At 55.0% G+C, this 17,288-nt stretch overlaps 1 protein-coding gene across 1 annotated transcript; it reads right to left on the reverse strand.

The window, feature by feature from the left end:
- Nucleotides 1-6,729: 6,729 nt before the first annotated feature.
- Nucleotides 6,730-9,598, reverse strand: KDF1 (keratinocyte differentiation factor 1). The gene is made up of 3 exons (XM_068418032.1): nucleotides 8,503-9,598; nucleotides 7,500-7,574; nucleotides 6,730-6,832 (listed from the first exon to the last, which is right to left on the reverse strand). Exons 1-3 carry the CDS (start codon nucleotides 9,596-9,598, stop codon nucleotides 6,750-6,752), a joined length of 1,254 nt encoding a protein of 417 aa, XP_068274133.1. The 3' UTR covers nucleotides 6,730-6,749.
- Nucleotides 9,599-17,288: the final 7,690 nt, after the last annotated feature.

A 17,288-nucleotide genomic window follows, 5' to 3' on the forward strand; every position in this document is an offset into this window, starting at 1 on the left:
CAGGCAGAGCGTGTGATTCCTCCCGCAGAAGGGGCCCAGGCTGCAGTGTGAGATGGGAGGGGGCAGCCTGTGAATGAGGGTGCTGGGTGGGGGGTTGTGCTCTCTGCAGCCACCTGTAAATACCTCTCCGGCTCCCTGCTCTGGACTAGTGTTGGCCCCCCAGCTAAGGCGAGGCACTGCGAGCTGCCTGTCTCGCTCAGGACAACCTCCGTGCCCAGTTTAAACACTCAGGAATGACCAAGGCTCATTGCTCCAGGCTCTGCTCTCCACGTAGCAACACGTGGCTGCCCTGAGGAAGCCACCCTTGCCCCAGGTCTGCTTTATGATGAGCTAACGAGGAGAATGTCACGAAAGCCTGGGCTCCTGTCTGTCCTTCACTGGCTACCTCAGATCCCTGCTGCTGTGCTCTTGCCTCTGCTGCCCTGAAATGTTTCCACCTCCACCCAGAGGGAGTGGGCACAAACGGCTGAAAAACCTGCTTGGGTAAAATCCAACCTGGCCTTGCACCTGGCATGTATTTTTTTGGTGGGTTGTTGTTTTTTTTGAGCAGCAGGACATTGTTTGCATTTAGTCTCCTGGTTTTATAGGCTCTTGGGGTCAAAAACCAGCACCCACCCAGCTGAGCAGTGACCTTGTGGTCAAGCAGGGACCTGGGTCAGGGCAGCTGCCTCCTGCCTGTTTGTCTTACAGCTCACCCCACACGCGTTTGCCTGGCTGTGCTTTGGCACTGGTGAAACAACAGGGATTCCCGTTACCGTAAAAAATAAAGCCAGACTGTGCTGGCTTCATCAGCCCTGGAGCGAGCGTACCTGCCAGCGTCTGTGCTGAGCCATGGTGCGTGGGGCAGGTGAGCCAGGAGGGCTGAGCTGCTGTTCTGGGGTGCGACGAGCTTCACCCCGTTCTTAGTGGGGTGTGCAGAGCTCTGCTGCTGCTCCCTGGAGCTGCTGGAGATCAGGGGAGGTGGCCGGGCTCTGCACCTGCAGCGGGATCCACAGCCGGCTGCCAGCCCCTCCTAAGGAGCAAGCACAGGCAGGCACCGGGGCAGCAAACAGGGACTGTACGTGGGTCAGGGCACCACCCCAAACCCAACCTGTACCTTCATTATTTCCCCGTTACCGCCTCAGCTCTGTCACCGACACCAGAAACCCCGCATCCAACCTGCTCTGATCGCTGGCAGCACGGCGCCAGCCACGGGATCAGCGGGTCGCCCTTACACAGCGTTGTGCTGCCTGGTTTAAGGGCAGAGCTCCCTCGGTGCCAGAACCAAAACCGTGGTGGCTGTCCCTGTCCTCAGCCCCTGCAGGGTCATGGCTCGTGTGAGCCGGGGCAGCACTCGGGGTGATCACAACTGTGAAACTCCTTTTTCCAGTTCAGACTGGCACTGGTGTCAGATCTGGCTGGTGTCATTTGCAGGAGGCAGGTTGGGCAGCTGCTGAGAGAAGACAGAGTTAAGACAGAGAAAAAGCAGCGGCAGGAACCCCAGAGGGAGCTGAGGGAGGTTTTGGGGGGATGAAGGGATGGCATTAACAGCCCTGGGAGAGCAGGGCCGTAACTGCAGCTCTGAACCCCACGGCAGGTGAATGCCCGGGGCTGTGTTTGAACGGCGGTTGATCCCAGCACTATCCCTGGACTTCAACCCTTCCGCCCAGCGGAACAGAAGGTGTTTCTCCCGATGGCCTTGTCCTCTGCAAACACCCAGCTGCCACCGGCTTTCTCCGGGCTGAGCTGAAGCAGAAGCACCCTTTTGCTTCCGAAAGGCAGTTTCCCCTGGGATAAACTGTGCCAGGACAGGCAGGCTCTGGTCCGACCAACTGCAGATGGGGCTTAAAGAGTGCAAATCCCCACCTCAGTCTGAGTTACCAGAGGACCACAGACCATGGCCTTGTCCTTCCACAGCAGGGGAACGCCAGGCACCACGAGGGACGGTGGGAACCAAACCCTACCAATGCATCCTTGTCTTGACTCCCAGTGGGCCAGGGAGGGCCGTGCTGGAAAGTGGCAGGCGATGAAGGTCCCTTTGCCTTTCCACACCTATGTCAGGTCACCTGGAGAAGCCGTTTCGGTGCTGCCACCCGCCGGAGCCGTGGCTGCCAGCACAGCCCGGAGCTCCTCCACCAGCCTGGCCAGGGCTCCCTTGCTGCTGGGCCTCTTCTCACGTCCTTTAAAAGCAAAACCCTGAAGGCACACAGGCTCCACGGAGGGCTTTCCATATGTTAAAAGTTTCCCTCAGTCTTTTTTTTTCCTAGCACCAGCTCTTGGCTTAGCTTTCATTAATGAATATCACAGCTCAGACCATTTGGGAAGTGGCCCAGGCTGCTTTGGAAAGAGCAATGAAACAGCAAAACCCCAAAGAGGGAAACTGAGGCACGAGGTATTTAACATCACTGCTTACTTTGAGAAGCCACAGCTCCTCTCTGTTACTGCTAAGGACCAGGCTGTAAAAGAATTAGGGTCAATCCATCCGCTTTCTACCTTCTAAATAACACTGAAATAAATCATTCAGGGTGTGGATGGGGAAGATGAGTTTCTTTAACACTGAGCACCTCCCGCATCCATTCCCAGCAGTTACTGACCTTCCTTCACACGAACCCAAGGAACACAGGCTGTGGGATGGCTTGGGCTGCGCAGTACAGCGGATCCCACCGAAGTCACGGCTCTAAAGAGCAGCACTTCTGCAGCACGGTGAGAACCGATGCACAGCACGAGTCTCCGAAGAGCCTCCTGGCAAAACCAAGCGAAATAAAATCAAACAACATCTTTGGGAAAGGAAAGGTGCTGAGTCAGGCTCCCAAAAGGACGTACCTGTGCGAAAAGAGCGTGTTTACATGCATGTGGCCAGGTAAAGGGCTCTCGTGTTTGTAAGATCTCCACTTGGGCAACCAGCTCTTTCTGCCAGATCACTCAGCAGAGCACTCAACACTAACGCTCAGAGCAAAAACCACTACAGCAACAGCCAGGACAGCTCGATCGACAGCAAACACAACCTTCAGCAGATGAAAAAAACTGTGGGGTCGTTCCATATGCGGCTCTGAGCAAGGAAACCCACGATCCATGCAGCAAACTAACTCAAAACCAGGAGTGCTGCTGAACACAGGACTGACAGCAGAGACAGATCGACTGCGGATCGTAGCTTTAAATGTGGAGTTTTCAAACGTTTCCAGCAATCACAATGATCTTGCAGCGGGAGTTTTGAAGCAACCAGCTGGTTAGGAAACAGGGCTTTGGGGCAGGGAACGAGGTCCCGCACTGAGCAGTGATCAGACCAAAGCCTCCAGCAACAGCCTTTCCCTGGGGGATTCAATGTGCCCAAGAGAAGCAGAAGCAACACTGCGTGTCCCAGCTACCTGGTGACTCCACCTGCTTGAATGAGTGCTGTGGGAGGACTAACCTCTTCCAGGAAAAGCACTGGAGAAATGCAGAGAGGAAGGGTAGGCAGAGGGCAGAAAAATGTGGCCCAGACTTGCAGGAGGAACTAGCAGGGCAGCTTAAGAGCAGGTGGGGACAGCAGAGATGGCAGCGACACAGCCACGTCCCTTTGCTCCATTTCCCTGGGGCCCCAACTGGCTGGTTCGAGGGCTCCAGGCACAACAACACCTCCTCTGGAGACCCTTCCCAGCCGAGAGAGAAGGCAGCATTTACCTGTTCACAGCTTTAAAATCCTTCCAGGAAACACATCCCTCGCACAACCGCAGCAGATGCTGCCTGCAGCCGGCCAGGGTGAACTCGGTCTTCGTTTAACAAAATTGGGACAGAAGAGGGGAGCATGCACAGAAGGACTCGAGTTTGGGCTCCGTCTTGTACCTGTCTGCACGGACTAGACAAGAATCACGAGTCCTTAACGGACCAAACTTAAGGAAAAACAAGAGGGGTTAGTGCCAGTCCTTCCCTCCATCCACCCTCTTACCTTGCAGGGGTGCCGGGAGACTTGGTCCTGTGCACCAGAGGGAAAAACCCACCCATGGCTACCTCCCGGCCCAGGGAGGGCGAGGGAAGGCCCGCGGCAGGGAACGGAGCTCTGCAGGTTATTGGCCGAGTTTTTGTAGTGAAATTAGAAAGTGCAAAAACTGGTCTTTCGAGTCACAGGGTCAGAGCCGGAGCCAGCCTCCCTCCCCAAGCAGATCCTACCCCGCCATGGAGGACAGCAGCCACTCCAGAGCAATGCTTGCATTTTCTAGCACAAGCTGTCTATGCCCCAAGGAACGAGCTGGAAATTCTCCCCCCCCAGGCTGAGCTTTTCCAGAGCTCAGATCCAGCATCACCCCGCAGGGAAGGTCCAGGTTTCCCTGCATGCAAACAAGGCACTTCCCCAGAGGCTCCTTTATTTGCACCCCGTGTCCCACACGGGCGTTCAGCCCTCTGTACAATCCCCCCGGGCACAGGCAAGCGCTGCCAAATGGACAAAAATATCTTTGCTGGGAAAGCAGAGATCAGCAACCCCCCACCGCAACCCCCCCCGCCTGGCCCAGGCTCCCTCTGCTGCGGGATGCTCTCCCCAACCCGATGCAAGCAGGAATGTAAAGGACACAGCACAGGTAAAGAGCACATCTTTTGCTTTATAAAAAAAGACCAACTCAGACGTTTAAGGCCAAGGAGTGCAAAAGAATCCCATAAGACACCACAGGTGCACCAGCTTCAGGGACCATCGAGTTGAGTCTTCCTCTTAGTGAGTTTTTGGGGTTTTTTGGGGGTTTTGGGGTTTTTTTTGCAAGCTGAATCCATACACATTCACTCTTCATACACAGATTAAACATTAAAAACTGTTGCATCCGTAATAGCGATGGGCAGCCCTTTGCAAGTCCATCCTCACCCCTCATCTCCAAAGCTCCAGCGCACAGACCACAGGGCTGCGTGTCGGTGTGACCCGTGCTGACGCCTCAGTGCACAGGTTTGAGTAAACTTGTCCAAATAGGTATGTACAAATCCATTCAGAAGCGGGAAGCCAAAGGGGTCCATGAGTACACGCGGCGTTGGAAGGAGGTGAACCAAACACAGCTCCTCCACGAGTCCCGGGCTGGCCTCGCTTCAAGTCTCTTCCTTGCATAAACGAGGTTTTTCACCAACCGACAGCTTCAAAAAACAAAGCAGGGAGGGGAAGCCAAATCCAAGTCTCAGTCTCTCTCCTTTATTTTCAAAACCTCTCTCCTTCTCAAGGCGTGGTCTCAGTAATGTCCGTGATTTATGAAAGCATGCTCTGAAACGCAAGCAGTTTACAAAAACAGGCTCTAACAGGGACTTGGACTGTACATTTCAAAGGGCTTTGGCCGGTTAAATAAGCCTGACTGCTCATGTGAGGAATTAAATCCTTTCCCCCCTACCCAACCTTTTGAAGAGTAATCACAGGCTATGAAATAAAGGCACATTTCAGTTCAATTAAGGCACAGAAACATGGTCCACACCAAAGCATGGGGCCTGTTTTGGTTTCCTTCTCCCCCAAAACCAGTGGGTGTTTATTCTAGTGCTGGTAAATTCAGCTGAGCGTTTTCTATTCATGTCCAAGGGCACCCGAACGTATAAACAAGTCCCCTGGCTTCTCGTGTTTACTTTATGATAAACAACCAAGTGGCAACACCAGTAAGATACAGCTTCCTCCTGCTGCAACGCTGCAGCCCTCGAGGTCGCCTGGCGCTGTGCCCTCAGGGCAGTGACACTGTCTCCTGCTTTGGATAGGAGCAGAGGGAAGGAGAAGGTGCTGAGTGCCCACAGGGGAAAGGCAGGACCAAGCAGTTCCTCACAGACCCTCTCAGGGGAGGCTTTCCTTTCGAAGCAAGCCACTTTTAAGGGAGTTTCTACCACAATAGTCAAACAGCCCAATTCTTAATTATAAAAACCTAAAAATGAACCGACTACTTCCCTCGCCTGCCATAACCCGAGTTCTAGGCTGCCTGCAGCAGTCAGCACGACGGGGGAACGCAGGGGGCTTGGCAGACGGGGGAGGACGAGCTGACTGGCCTGCAAGTCGCGGGTCAACGTGTGCAATTGGTAACACCTCACGCCCGCAGGTCACATCAGATTGGCAGTGACTGTGAAGCTGATCCCCGTGGTCTGCTCAGGAGATGAGGGTGGGGCAGCCACCCAGGCATCCCACCCCCCTGCAGTTGGCACTATCTCGGGAGATGTGCCAAAAGGCCAAAGATTAAACAAACCACATTACCTGAACCTTCTCCTTACAAGGCAGCAGGAGATGACACCCCTAAGGGGCAGCAGGAAGGAGGCAGATCTGCCTACTGCAAACACCAGGGACAGAGGACTTAACGTTTTTGGGACCAACCCAGCCACTTCAAAGAGAGATTGGGGTCCCCAGAGAGCAGGCACTTGGCCTTCACCTCGGCATCAGCACACACACAGAGACACCAGCCAGTTATTCCCTACCCAAGTTAACTTATGCAACACCAGCAAGCAAGTACAACAGCTCCTCAAAGCAGGGAAAGGGCTGGGCCACTGAGCCTGCTGAAGCTAAATGTGAAGTATGGAAACCATAGAGGCACAAGTTATCTGATACTTCCTTGTCCATCTCCTCCCTGGGCACACATTCCACCTCCTGAGTTCATTAGCTCCACAGTTCACTTCCTTGATGTTCTATATTGTCCAAAACCAAAAAAAAATAATCCAGTGAAATTCAGACAGCAGGAGAAATTTGGCTTCAACAAAAGAAAAAAAAACAAGTGGCATAGCACAGTCCATATTGAAAGAGGAGAAATCTGATTGCAGCAAAGCCTCGAAATGCCTGCCTGCTGCGTGGGTCCTTTCCCTTAACAATACACCTGAAGCAGAGGTGCCCCAGACGAGTCAGTCTCTGTGTCTTGGAAAGAGGAATCTCTGCTTGTTGGAGAGCCTTGGAGAGGAAAGAGAAGAGATGGTGACATTAGACAACGTGAACTGTAGCAGCTGAGTGCCTGGCAGTTAGGCAAGCAGCTGCCACAAAAGGCTTTGTGTATCATGAGGGAGGAGAAAGCCACACAAAGCCCACAGGCAGGGAACAACCCTGCCTGTATTGTAGCCATCTTCTAGGAGAGATCTGTTATTACGCAGGAGAAAACTTGTCTTTTAGCCCTGGGCTGCTCTTTGGAGCGGAGCACGCATGCTGGGAGGATCAGAGCTCAGGGGACAGCCCTTCACTCTCCCCTGCTTCCCTTTTGCACAGTTCCTTTTGTTTCCAGTATAACCCAGCTGTGACCTTAGCCGGTCACACCCCAAATACAGCCCCAAACTTTGTCACCCAGAGACTGAAAGCTCCCAGGCCACGTACTGTGCGTGGACAGAGAGCACTCCAACCTTGGGTTTCATTCTTTTTCAGAAGGACTCACCAACCCGGGCAGCCTTCTGAGCTCCCTTCACTCCCGGAGCTCAAGAGCACTATACCCCTTCTGGTAACCTAAGAGGCAGGTGTCAGCTCAGCCTTTGCAGATGAAAGCTGAAGGCATGGATAACACGGGAAGTTCGGGGCATTCCCCTTGCTCCTGTGATGCCTCTGTAGTTAAGACCCCGGCCAGGTACGTTACCTGCACTGCTGTGCCACCTCATATTCCTGGCCATCACATCTGCTGGTGTTTCTTCCGATATTTGCACGGCCAAATCTGGAATGAAAACCAAAGGGCCTGAGACAGGAAAGGATGGGCAGCTCTGACTCAGGAGTGAAGATCCCTGGCAGGGAAGGCGGCACAGGGTTCTCCTTCAGAAGGCACCACCCTCCGGTAACAGGAGAGGGAGAGTCTGATTCTGAAGCTTCCACCATTGTCTTGCTAATCTCAGTTTTACAGTCCCTAAATACCAGGAAGCAACAGCAGCCTTACTGCTAAACTGGCAAGCACAAGAACCACCCAGTTTCCTCCGTTACTTCTGGGTGTCTCCTTGCCCCCCCCCCCCTCAGCTTTTCAGGGTCTTTCTACAACAAACTCCCTTAGAACCTGTTCTGGAGGTCAGTCGCTGCAGGCTGCTCCAGACAGGGAAGAGAGCATCCCCGAAACAGCCGTGAGATACTCATGTTGCAGCCCTTCCCTCCTCTTTGCAGGGATATTTACTGGCTGCTCCTCGCCCCACCGTGCAGAGGAAGTCTCGGCTCCAAGGAGGCACCCTGTCAAGGGTGGTGTTAGCCAGGAGCGCTGGTAGAACACCGGGGAGAGAGCCAGCTAAGTAACTGGACATCCTCTGGCACAAGCCAGCTCGTCTGGTCATACCAGTTAAGTTTGACTCACGGTCTTTCTGCCTTAGAGGTGCAGAGGAGAGCCAGAATCATTGCAGTAGCAGCAGAATAAGCCCTTATATTACTCAGCACAAACTTCACTGACAGCGAAAGATACTATCAAGAAGGCCACAGTGCAGGGACTGGTGAGAAGCAGAGGTCTCCGGTAATACCTGAGGACCTCCATTCACACCTCCCAGGAAAATAAACCCAGCCTGAAGACAGACATTGGCTTTCAACCCCGCTCCATCGCTGCACCTCCACAGCTCTGATAAAATAACCCTCTCGGATCGAAGCGGTAACACCGAGAAACCCACACGTACCATCTTGGCTGATGACCATGGACTCTAACATCGTTTCATTGCCGCTGTCTGGTGCGTTGCCTCTGCTGGACTTCTCCTCGTGGCTCTGGCTGGCTGGGACAGAAATATGGGGCCGGACTCTGCTTTTGCGGGTGCTGATGCGTATGATGCCTCGGACCAGCCTGCATTCAGCATCCTGCTCATCCAGGTTGTAGTCCTGAGTTATGCTATTGATGAGGTCCGAGATCTTGTTGGTCTTCTCCAGGAAGACAGTGTCTGACGTGCACTTGGCCAACTCATCGATCTGGTGGACGCTGAAGAGCTCCGTCAATTTCTTGAAGATCAGGACGTCGATCTCCCTGCTCGACATGGAGCCGTTCAGCTCACTGATGTCCAGGTCAGACTCGTGGAAGGAGTAATACTCCTCCGAGCTGCGGTGGCTGCTGGGGAGCGGTGGCTTTTCTACGCTGTTCCGGAAGGGCTTCTCTGGCAGCAGCTCTTTGCAGCATGAATCCGATTCCAGGTGGTGGCTGGGGCTCCTGTTTTGATAGACAGGAATGCCCTTCAGTTTTACATCTGGGTAACTGAAACTGCTACCCATGCTGGACTTTTTGATCTGGTTCCCGTTCTTCTCAGCAGGAGAGACGTTGGCAGGGCTGTTTGGCAGTCGCCCATTGTAATCTCCATTCTTTCCATCATCAGTGGAGGTCTCGGTGGGCCCTGGGTAGGGAATACAGACACTGCAGTCCTGAAAGCAGCCCCCACAGGTCACTATACAACAGAAAACAGCCTTGTATGTATTCCAGGCCTGAGACAGAGAGGAACAGCAGAAGCTCTGGTTTGGGGGAGCCTCTGCTGTTCCAGAAATAAAGGTAATGGTTTCAGCTTCTCTCCCGTTAGAGTCTTTGAGGTCAGCTTTGCGACCTTTCCTGTCCCGCATCTGCTGGGCCCTGGTGCGGCTCTGTTTGATTTCAGGCGTAGAGCCGCTGAACACCTCCAAGCTGACATCTGTCTCCTTGGATGCTCTGCTCCGCAGGGGCACAGCCTCCTGGTAGGACTGGTTCAGCTGGCGGTGGCTGTTCAGGTCGTGGGGGAGTCCTTTTTTCCGGCCCAGCATGGCTCACCACTCAGGCACCTGGAGAACAAGAAGGTCTCAAGTCAAACAAAGCATTCGTCATCACCTTAGCGAGCTGTTGATCAACAGACAAGGACCTAATATTGAAACTTAGTGATTCTCAAACTCAACATTTCAATTATTTACAGAAATATTTTGCATTAGGACTCACGCTGTTCTCATTTGTCACACAGAGAGGGAACCCAGCTTGCGTTTCAGGGTTCTCCGACTACTCTAGCTTTGCTGCTTCCTTTCGGTAGACGCTTGAATCAGAAGAGATGTGTTTTAAAAGGGCTATTTTGAAGACATCCAAATCCCTGTAACCTTCAGAAGAGGTTTCCGCAGCACAGCTGGAAGCCAAGGCAAGCTCCAGAGCCGTTGCTCCAGAGCAATAAATGAGCAGCGCAGCTGTAGGTGGAGCCAGCTGACAGGCTCCAAAGGGAAAGTATCTTCTTTTAAACAACTTCCCCTTTGTCTTGCACTCCTTAGGATTAAGCTGGGCCCTGACAGTGCTTATCCCTTTCAAAACACACTGTGCCCAGGAGGAGAGGACAAGCAATCAATCCTTAGGCAAGCTGCCAATTCACACTCCAAATTATTAGGTGCTATTCAAATTTAGAGGATTTAGCAATGCCAGTGTTGCTACCACTGATGATTTTTCTAGTCATGCTAAGGCCATGTTACCTTAAGGACCTTCCTGGGAAAACTGATGTCTTCATCCAGATTAAAGCAAAGATCTTGTCAACAAGTTGCTCTCAAACCACGCCTCACGGGAGGAAAACCTTTACAAAGCCCTACTACAGAAATCCGAGAGCAGACCACCTGCTCAGCTGTTTTTTCTCATTGCCACTGTACTAACACAACTGCCCCAGGTCTGCACACAGGAGTAAACTGTTTTTACTGGGTACTGTGTCACACTTGAGCTCCCCAGATCCGACACGTAGCATCTGGCACATTAAATATTACGAAGAAAGCCTGGCACTGGGTGATGGTGGGGAAAGTCAGGTCAAGGCTGTCACTCTCCACTTGTATGGCTGACACTTTTATCCCCGACTATGGTGGGCCCCTAAACTGTCCACAGTTTCTAAGCTTCTTGGCTAACACTGCTTTCACCCCCGAGAGATCCTTTTAAATACTAATTAGGCTAATTAATAAGCAGTGAGAGCCTAGCCATAGCTTAAGTGTTTTTGGACTATCCCTGCTGCTCTGCTATATACTTTCTATAGGCAACTCAAGCACGAATAAATGAATCTTGTCCTGCCTTGTTAGAGCATTGCCTCTTTCCCCCTTTTTTTAAAACAAATAGTAACATCGCTCCCCCAAAGAAACAGGCACAGGGTGAACACCAGGCAGTTGCAGCACACCACTGCTTTCCAGGAATATTTTGGCTCCGTTAGCTTATAAAAATCCATAAGTAGTGCATGTCCCACCTGCTCCCTTTGCACATTCCTGGACAATACATTAAATATAAAAGCCCCAGACAGTCCAATTTCAGTGCTGAGCAAGCAGAGCTCCCTAGACTCAGCATCAGCTGAGAGTTTGATTGCTTTCACTTCAGAACAGCAGGGTTTGTTTTTTTTTCCCCTCAGCTTCACCATTTTTGTACTGCAGTTCAAAATTGAAAAACAAACCAAAAACCTTTGAGCTGATCTAAGCACAGAACTGCTTACTGGGATGTTTCTCTTAATCCTGAGGCCTCATCAAGAGATCCAACATATGCATTGCAGAGTAATGATTATTTATATAACAATATGTAATATTCTGAAATTTCAGAGCATTTTTGGCGTAGGGAAGAGCATTATCTCAGCTGTACAGAAAAAGCCTTGCAGGCTCACAGATTAAACCACTTGCCCAACAACTGCATCAGGCGTCAGAGACACCTCTGACTCCAAACACCGAGCTTGCCCCCTTCCCATCACAGCTCACGTTTCTGCGACCACCACATCGCACACCTGAAGAGTTCTACTACAAGACACAGCTCCTCGATCCAGCACAAGCAACGGACTAGACCCAAACTCACAGCCAGCTGCTTAACACAGCCATAAACAAAAGCTCCGACTAAAATCCACAGCCGAGTTGATACTCACAAGATTGTTGGGAGTTTTCTCTGTTCTCACGCAGGCACCGTGTGTCACTGAAGAAGATCCTTCTAAAGAACTTCAGCATCTGCTTCAGAAGAGTGAGGAGGGATTCACAGTTTGCACATCTAAGAGTTAGCCGGGGTCTAAGATCTTCATTGTTCAGAGGACAGGATTTCCTTTGAAAGTTTTAAAAAAGCTAAATTAAGTTGTGAATCCACCTAATAAAGCCACATCAATCTACCAATAACTGCATTACCACCGTTGTTAGAAGCTAGGGAAGCCAAAGCATTACGTTAAGAAGGGGCCAGAGGACCTAAATTTAGGATACAAGATTTACACATAGATACAACTTCTCTTAAATACATGGAAGCATCAACAGCCGTTAGGTTTTCTAAGCAGCCTTGACAGGAGCTGAAAGCCACCCTGTAAAGCTCCCGGGCTCCTGAGAGTCTGGCCCAGAGTAACCCGGATCCGGCCCCTTCTCTGCACCCCTGTATCCTCTCTGTCACCTACCTGGGATATAAACAACCCGGCCAAGAAACTGCCTCACGCCCAACGCTGCCCTGTGTCCCTGGCCCAACACACCCCCTGTTCCAGCTGACACCCAGGACTCCACCACGCTGCAGGTAAACAAAATTTCCCCTTCCCTTCTCACGAACGAAGCGCTGCAAGGGGGGAGACCCGCCTGGGCACCAAGCAGACGCCCCTCTGCCTACCCTGGGCCCCCGGACACCCTCCAGACGGTGAGTTTTGGGGAGAAGAGAAGCTGGCAGCAGGGGACAGCCGGTTTCCAGCGGAGCGGCTGACCCGGCCCGGCAAGGCCTGCCCTTCCCCTTCCCCACCGCGCTCCCCCCTTAGTTTTTCAACTCTCGAAAGCCAAACCGACCCCCGTAGGGGCCAGGGAGCCCCGAACCCCCCTCCCGGGAGAGCTCCGACCGACACCAGCCCCCCAGGGCGAGGGCAGGGAAGGTCCCAGAGCAGCGGGAGGGGACAGAGCGGGGGGAACACCGGCAGCACAGGGACAGCTGGCGGCGGGGCGGGGGGGGTACGCCTGTGTCGAGGAAGGCCCGGGGCACACGGGGAGGGAGAAGCCGGTTTTGGCGGGGGGCCGGCACCCGGGGCACCCCGGCCCCGGGGAGGACCGTAGGGGATCCCCGGTGTAGGGGCGGGGGGGCAGCGCCCGTCCCTCCCTCCCGGTCGCGGCCTGCTGCTGCCCCCAGGCCCGGGACGGGCGGCCCCGCCGGGGGAAGCGCCGAGCGGCGGCGGGCGCTGCGGGAGGCCGAGGCTGGGGTCGGGGTTGGGCTCGGGGTCGGGGCTGGGGTCGGGTCCCCCCAGGGCGGCGGCGCGGCCCCCCCGGCCCGGCGTTACCTGCGAGGCAGCGCCCGGCGCCCGGCCCCGCCTCACCTGGGCCAGGTGAGCCACGTGACCCGCGACGGGCCGCCGCGAGGGACAGCAGAGCGCGGCGCGCGAAGCGGCTCCGGCCCGGCCGGGCCCCACCGCCGCGGTCGCCATCCCCGGGGGCCTCAGCCCCAAGGGCCCCTGTCCCCGGAGACTCTGTCTCAGAGCACCCCTCTGCCCGAGGGTCCTCCTCCCCAAGGGCCTGTGTCCCAAACGATCCCTGTCCCCGAGGATCCCTGTCCCCAGGGTCCCCACCCTTAAAATCTTCATCCCCAAGGGTCTGTGTCCCAAACAATCCCTGTCTCCGAGGGTCCTCGTCCCCAAGGATCCCTGTCCCCAAGGTCCCCACCCTTAAAGTCTCCATCCCCAAGGGTCTCACTCCCCAAGGATCCCTGTCCCCAAGGATCCCCATTCCTAAAGATCCCCATCCCTGAGGACCCCCATCACCAAGGATCCCTGCCCCAAATGATCCCCACCTCCAAGGATCCCTGTCCCTAAGGATCCCCATCCCTGAAGACCCCGTCACCAAGGATCTCTGTCCCTAAGTATCCCCATCCCTGTGGATTTGGGTCACTGAGGATCCCTGTCCCAACAGATCCCTGTCCCCAAGGGTTCCCATCCCGAGGATCCCCCCAATCTGCCCTGCACCGTTCCTTGTCGTTTTAACTCCCCCGAAGGCAAAAGTCCCCCATGCTGCCTGTGCCGGGTGGCACCTCCTCTCTGTGGGGCGGCCACCTGCATCCCCTGGGGTCCCACGGGACCTGTGCCCCAGGGAAAGCATCTCACCTGCGCCTCCCTGGGTGCTGCCTGAGGATTTGGGTGCCTCATGCTGGAGTCGGGAGCCCATCCACCCAGGCCATGCCTGGCCCAAGCACTTTGACACTCCCAAAGCCTTTGGCCACCCCTCCGGCCACCCTGCCCTGCTCTCCTGCCTGGCCACAGTCACCGAGGGACCTGCACCCTTCGTGGGGGGCAATTTCACCCTCCCTGCTTGCCACCCTGCGAAGCAACAGTGTCGTCCATCCCTTCTCCCGCTGGAAGCGGTTGTTTCTGCCCAAGTTCCTCTGGGTACAGCGGTGGCATAGGGGGACATGTGCTGCGGGGATACTCAGTGCTCCCCAGGCACCAGGGCTGCCAGGCTCAGCCCATCCTGTTTGCTCCCGCTCAGTGACTCAGTGGTTCTCTCCAAAGAGCTGGTGATTTACTGTCTGGGGGTCGGATACTTCCCTGAAGGTAAAGGAAACCAGGGGGGGAAAGGGGGCAGCTGGGCAGGCAGGGAAGGAGCCCGGCAGGACCGCAGCCGTTCACCGAGGCTGCAGCCAAAGCAGCAGCAGCTCAGCTCAGACGCACCAGCCGGTTTCCTAGAGGAAAGAGGAGAGAGAGAAATCGATTTAAAGGAAGGCGCCAGTGCCAAGAAGCTCATTCCTTCTCTAAAGGGCACAAAGACCGCATTTATTTATTTAAGCCTCTGGCATGGGAACGCCGTACTTAATTCCAGCCAGTGTCACTTCCCTGGCTGGGCTTTCATTTGTGTATAACTCAAAGCCCTGCTTGGAAACACGTCGTCTCCTTCTCTGCCAGGTGCCTTGAGCACAGATCCCGGCCATGAAACCTCTCCCGGCGCTGCCCCATCGAGCCTGGCACTGCCAGGGTGAGCCCAGCAGCACGGTGTGGTCCCCCAAGCCCAGCCCCGCGCTGCTTAACGCCCCTCAGCTCCTGCATTTTCCCCGTGCCCCATCACCTCCCAGCTGAGCTGCCACTGCATGCCAGGGCTCCGCTCCCAAACCGCTGCTACCAATGCTGTTGGGTCGAGGATGGCGGGGCAGGGAGCTGGGTCAACCGAGGAGTCCTGGGGCTTAAACCTGAAATCCTGATGCAAGATTCCTTCCCTTAAACTGGGCCAGGACGAGAGAGCAGCACCTGGGTCCTCCCTGCCCTGGTAACTGGGACACCCAGGAAAAACTTGAGGAGAGACTGGGAGAGATGGCACTAACATTAATTATTTAGTGCCTATAATAAGGCTTCACTTTTCTGGAGCATATCCCAATGCAGGGCTTTAAAAAGGCTGGAGGTAAGAGGCAGAGCACAGCTGATGCGGGGCTGGCTGCCCGCATCCCCGGGGCAATACCAGGGACAGGCACCTGGTGCCCCATCCTGGCGGCTGGTACCTCTGCGTGTGGCTGTGGGGCGCGGAGGGTTGCTGCCAGGGAAGGAAGAACAATGCTCTCAGTCGGGTTGTTGCATCAAAGAGGTTTATTCTGAGCGCTGCTAATTACAGTCTCCTCTGCTACATCATTAATAGCTCGTCAGCCCAGGCAGAGCTCCCGCAGCAGCGCGGGAGGCTTTCTGGGACTCAGGCAGTGACTTACCCTGAGGGGCAGGGGCATTTCAGGTGTTTTCTATCATTTGCCTTTACCAGCCTCTGTCTGCTCATCTCCCGGGATGTGCTATGGCCGGCTGGGACAGCCTGGGGACACAGCCACTGTGGGGGGCTCAGTGACCCCCTCAGCCTCACTGGCCAACGTCCCCAACCCATCAGGGCCCTTCTTATTTTTTAAACTCATGTCCAGGCACAGCTGCTCCCTGTTTCCATTTCCTTTTCTCACGCTGGACTGGAGCTGGGAAGGTGACCCAAAAAAGCAATTATTTTATGAGCAGGTGACAGATAGAGCAGGCACCTCCAGAGGTCCCTCCAACCGCAGCAATATTGAGGTTTCCCTTTGTGGGAACGGGGGAAGCTCACTGCAAGACACACCCTGGCCCTTTCGCCCTTTGGGCATACTCTTGGGGGTCCAGATTCCACCAAAGCAAAGCAAAAAATCTGAGAGGATGTTTTGTTTGATACCTGCCTGTCCCCACAGTTGCTTTGGGTTGGAGGCAGAGGGAGCGAGAGCAGAGCTTTGACCCTGCACCCACGGTGGAGCAGCACCCCCCAAATCCCCAAACCCCGTTTTATAGCAGCATTTGCAGCGGATACATGAAGACGGCTCAGCCTGGACTTCAGCTTTCCCACAGCCTGAAACGCAGCCTGCAGAGCTTAAGCAAATGTCACGGCCGTGTCTCGGACACCGGGCAGTGGAGCTGCAGTGGGAGCCGGTGGACGGGCAGGACAGGGACAAGCAGGCAGCAGGGGCTGGGAGCGGTGACGCAGCAGCCTCTGACGCTGCTCCGGTGTCTGGCAGACGTGTGGCAGCGCTGGCAAGAGCAGGAATGCGATGCAAAGCACAAGGGATGGGGTTATTTTTTCCCCCTCTAAGGTAAGGAAAGCAAAGCTGCCACCAGCCCACGTGGGGCGGGGGTGACATCCACCGCAGGCCTGGATGTGGCTCTGCCTGGAACAGATTTAGGCTGGGGTTTGTTTTTGGCTTAGGCTTTTGCTCCTGGCTGGGGGTTGGGATGAGACCTCGGCACCCAGGTCCTATCATCCCTTTTATCCTCTCTGCTGCTCTGATGCGAAACACAAGCAGGCTTTAACCCAATGCACCTCTGAGAAGATACAGCTGCTGAGCATGATGTCCTGACAGCAGGAACCCCCAAAACAGGCTCCTTGGGGACAGCAAGGTGGCAGCAGCACCCTCCCGCTCCAGCTCCCTCCCCGTGCGCCTCAGCCCACTCTCAGCTCTATTAACGCCGTCTTAAATGATAATGACGTTGGCAGTGACATTGCTGTGACAGTCATGCAACCAAGGACACGCTGTCCTGGTGCCACATCCTCTGCACCCCAAGGCTGGGACACCCCAGCCACAGCCCCAGGGTGGGGGGGGACAGATGCTGCCCCTGCCCTTTTCCCTGCCCCAGGCCGGTGGCTGGGGCACCAGCGTGCCCCAACGAGGACCAGGAGCTTCTTAAGCTGCTTCTCCCAGGGGCTGCAGACATGAAATCAGCCACTCTAGTAACCTGACCCAGTCCAGCCTTTCTCCCTAACCCTTCCCAGTAAATCTCCCCAGTATCCCTCCCCAGCCTAAGCCTTTCCCAACAACCCCTCCAGTAACCCTTCCCAGTAACCCCCTCCTAGTCCAGCCTTTCCCAGTGTCCCCCCCTCCCCAGCTCCACATTTCCCAGCGACATCCCCCCCGCCAAGGGAAGGCAGTTTTCCAGCGACACAAACCACTAAGGTCACCGGGCCGGTGCTGGACCGAGCTGTACCCAGCCTGGGGCCACGTCGGTGCTGGTACCATGCCGAGCTTGGTGTTGGTACCGAGCCCAGACCCGTG

This window comes from Nyctibius grandis, chromosome 24 (assembly GCF_013368605.1).
Source record: "Nyctibius grandis isolate bNycGra1 chromosome 24, bNycGra1.pri, whole genome shotgun sequence".
NCBI classification, from domain to species: Eukaryota; Metazoa; Chordata; class Aves; order Nyctibiiformes; family Nyctibiidae; genus Nyctibius; species Nyctibius grandis.

What these genes read in the sequence shown, in the direction of transcription:
- KDF1 (XM_068418032.1), bottom strand. Translation starts at nt 9,598, where the DNA reads ATGCTGGGCCGGAAAAAAGGACTCCCCCACGACCTGAACAGCCACCGC. An exon ending in CATGGTCATCAGCCAAGATG is followed by an intron (nt 7,575 to 8,502) that starts GTACGTGTGGGT and finishes TTTTCATTCCAG; the next exon opens with ATTTGGCCGTGCAAATATCG. An exon ending in GAGGTGGCACAGCAGTGCAG is followed by an intron (nt 6,833 to 7,499) that starts GTAACGTACCTG and finishes TTCCTCTCCAAG; the next exon opens with GCTCTCCAACAAGCAGAGAT.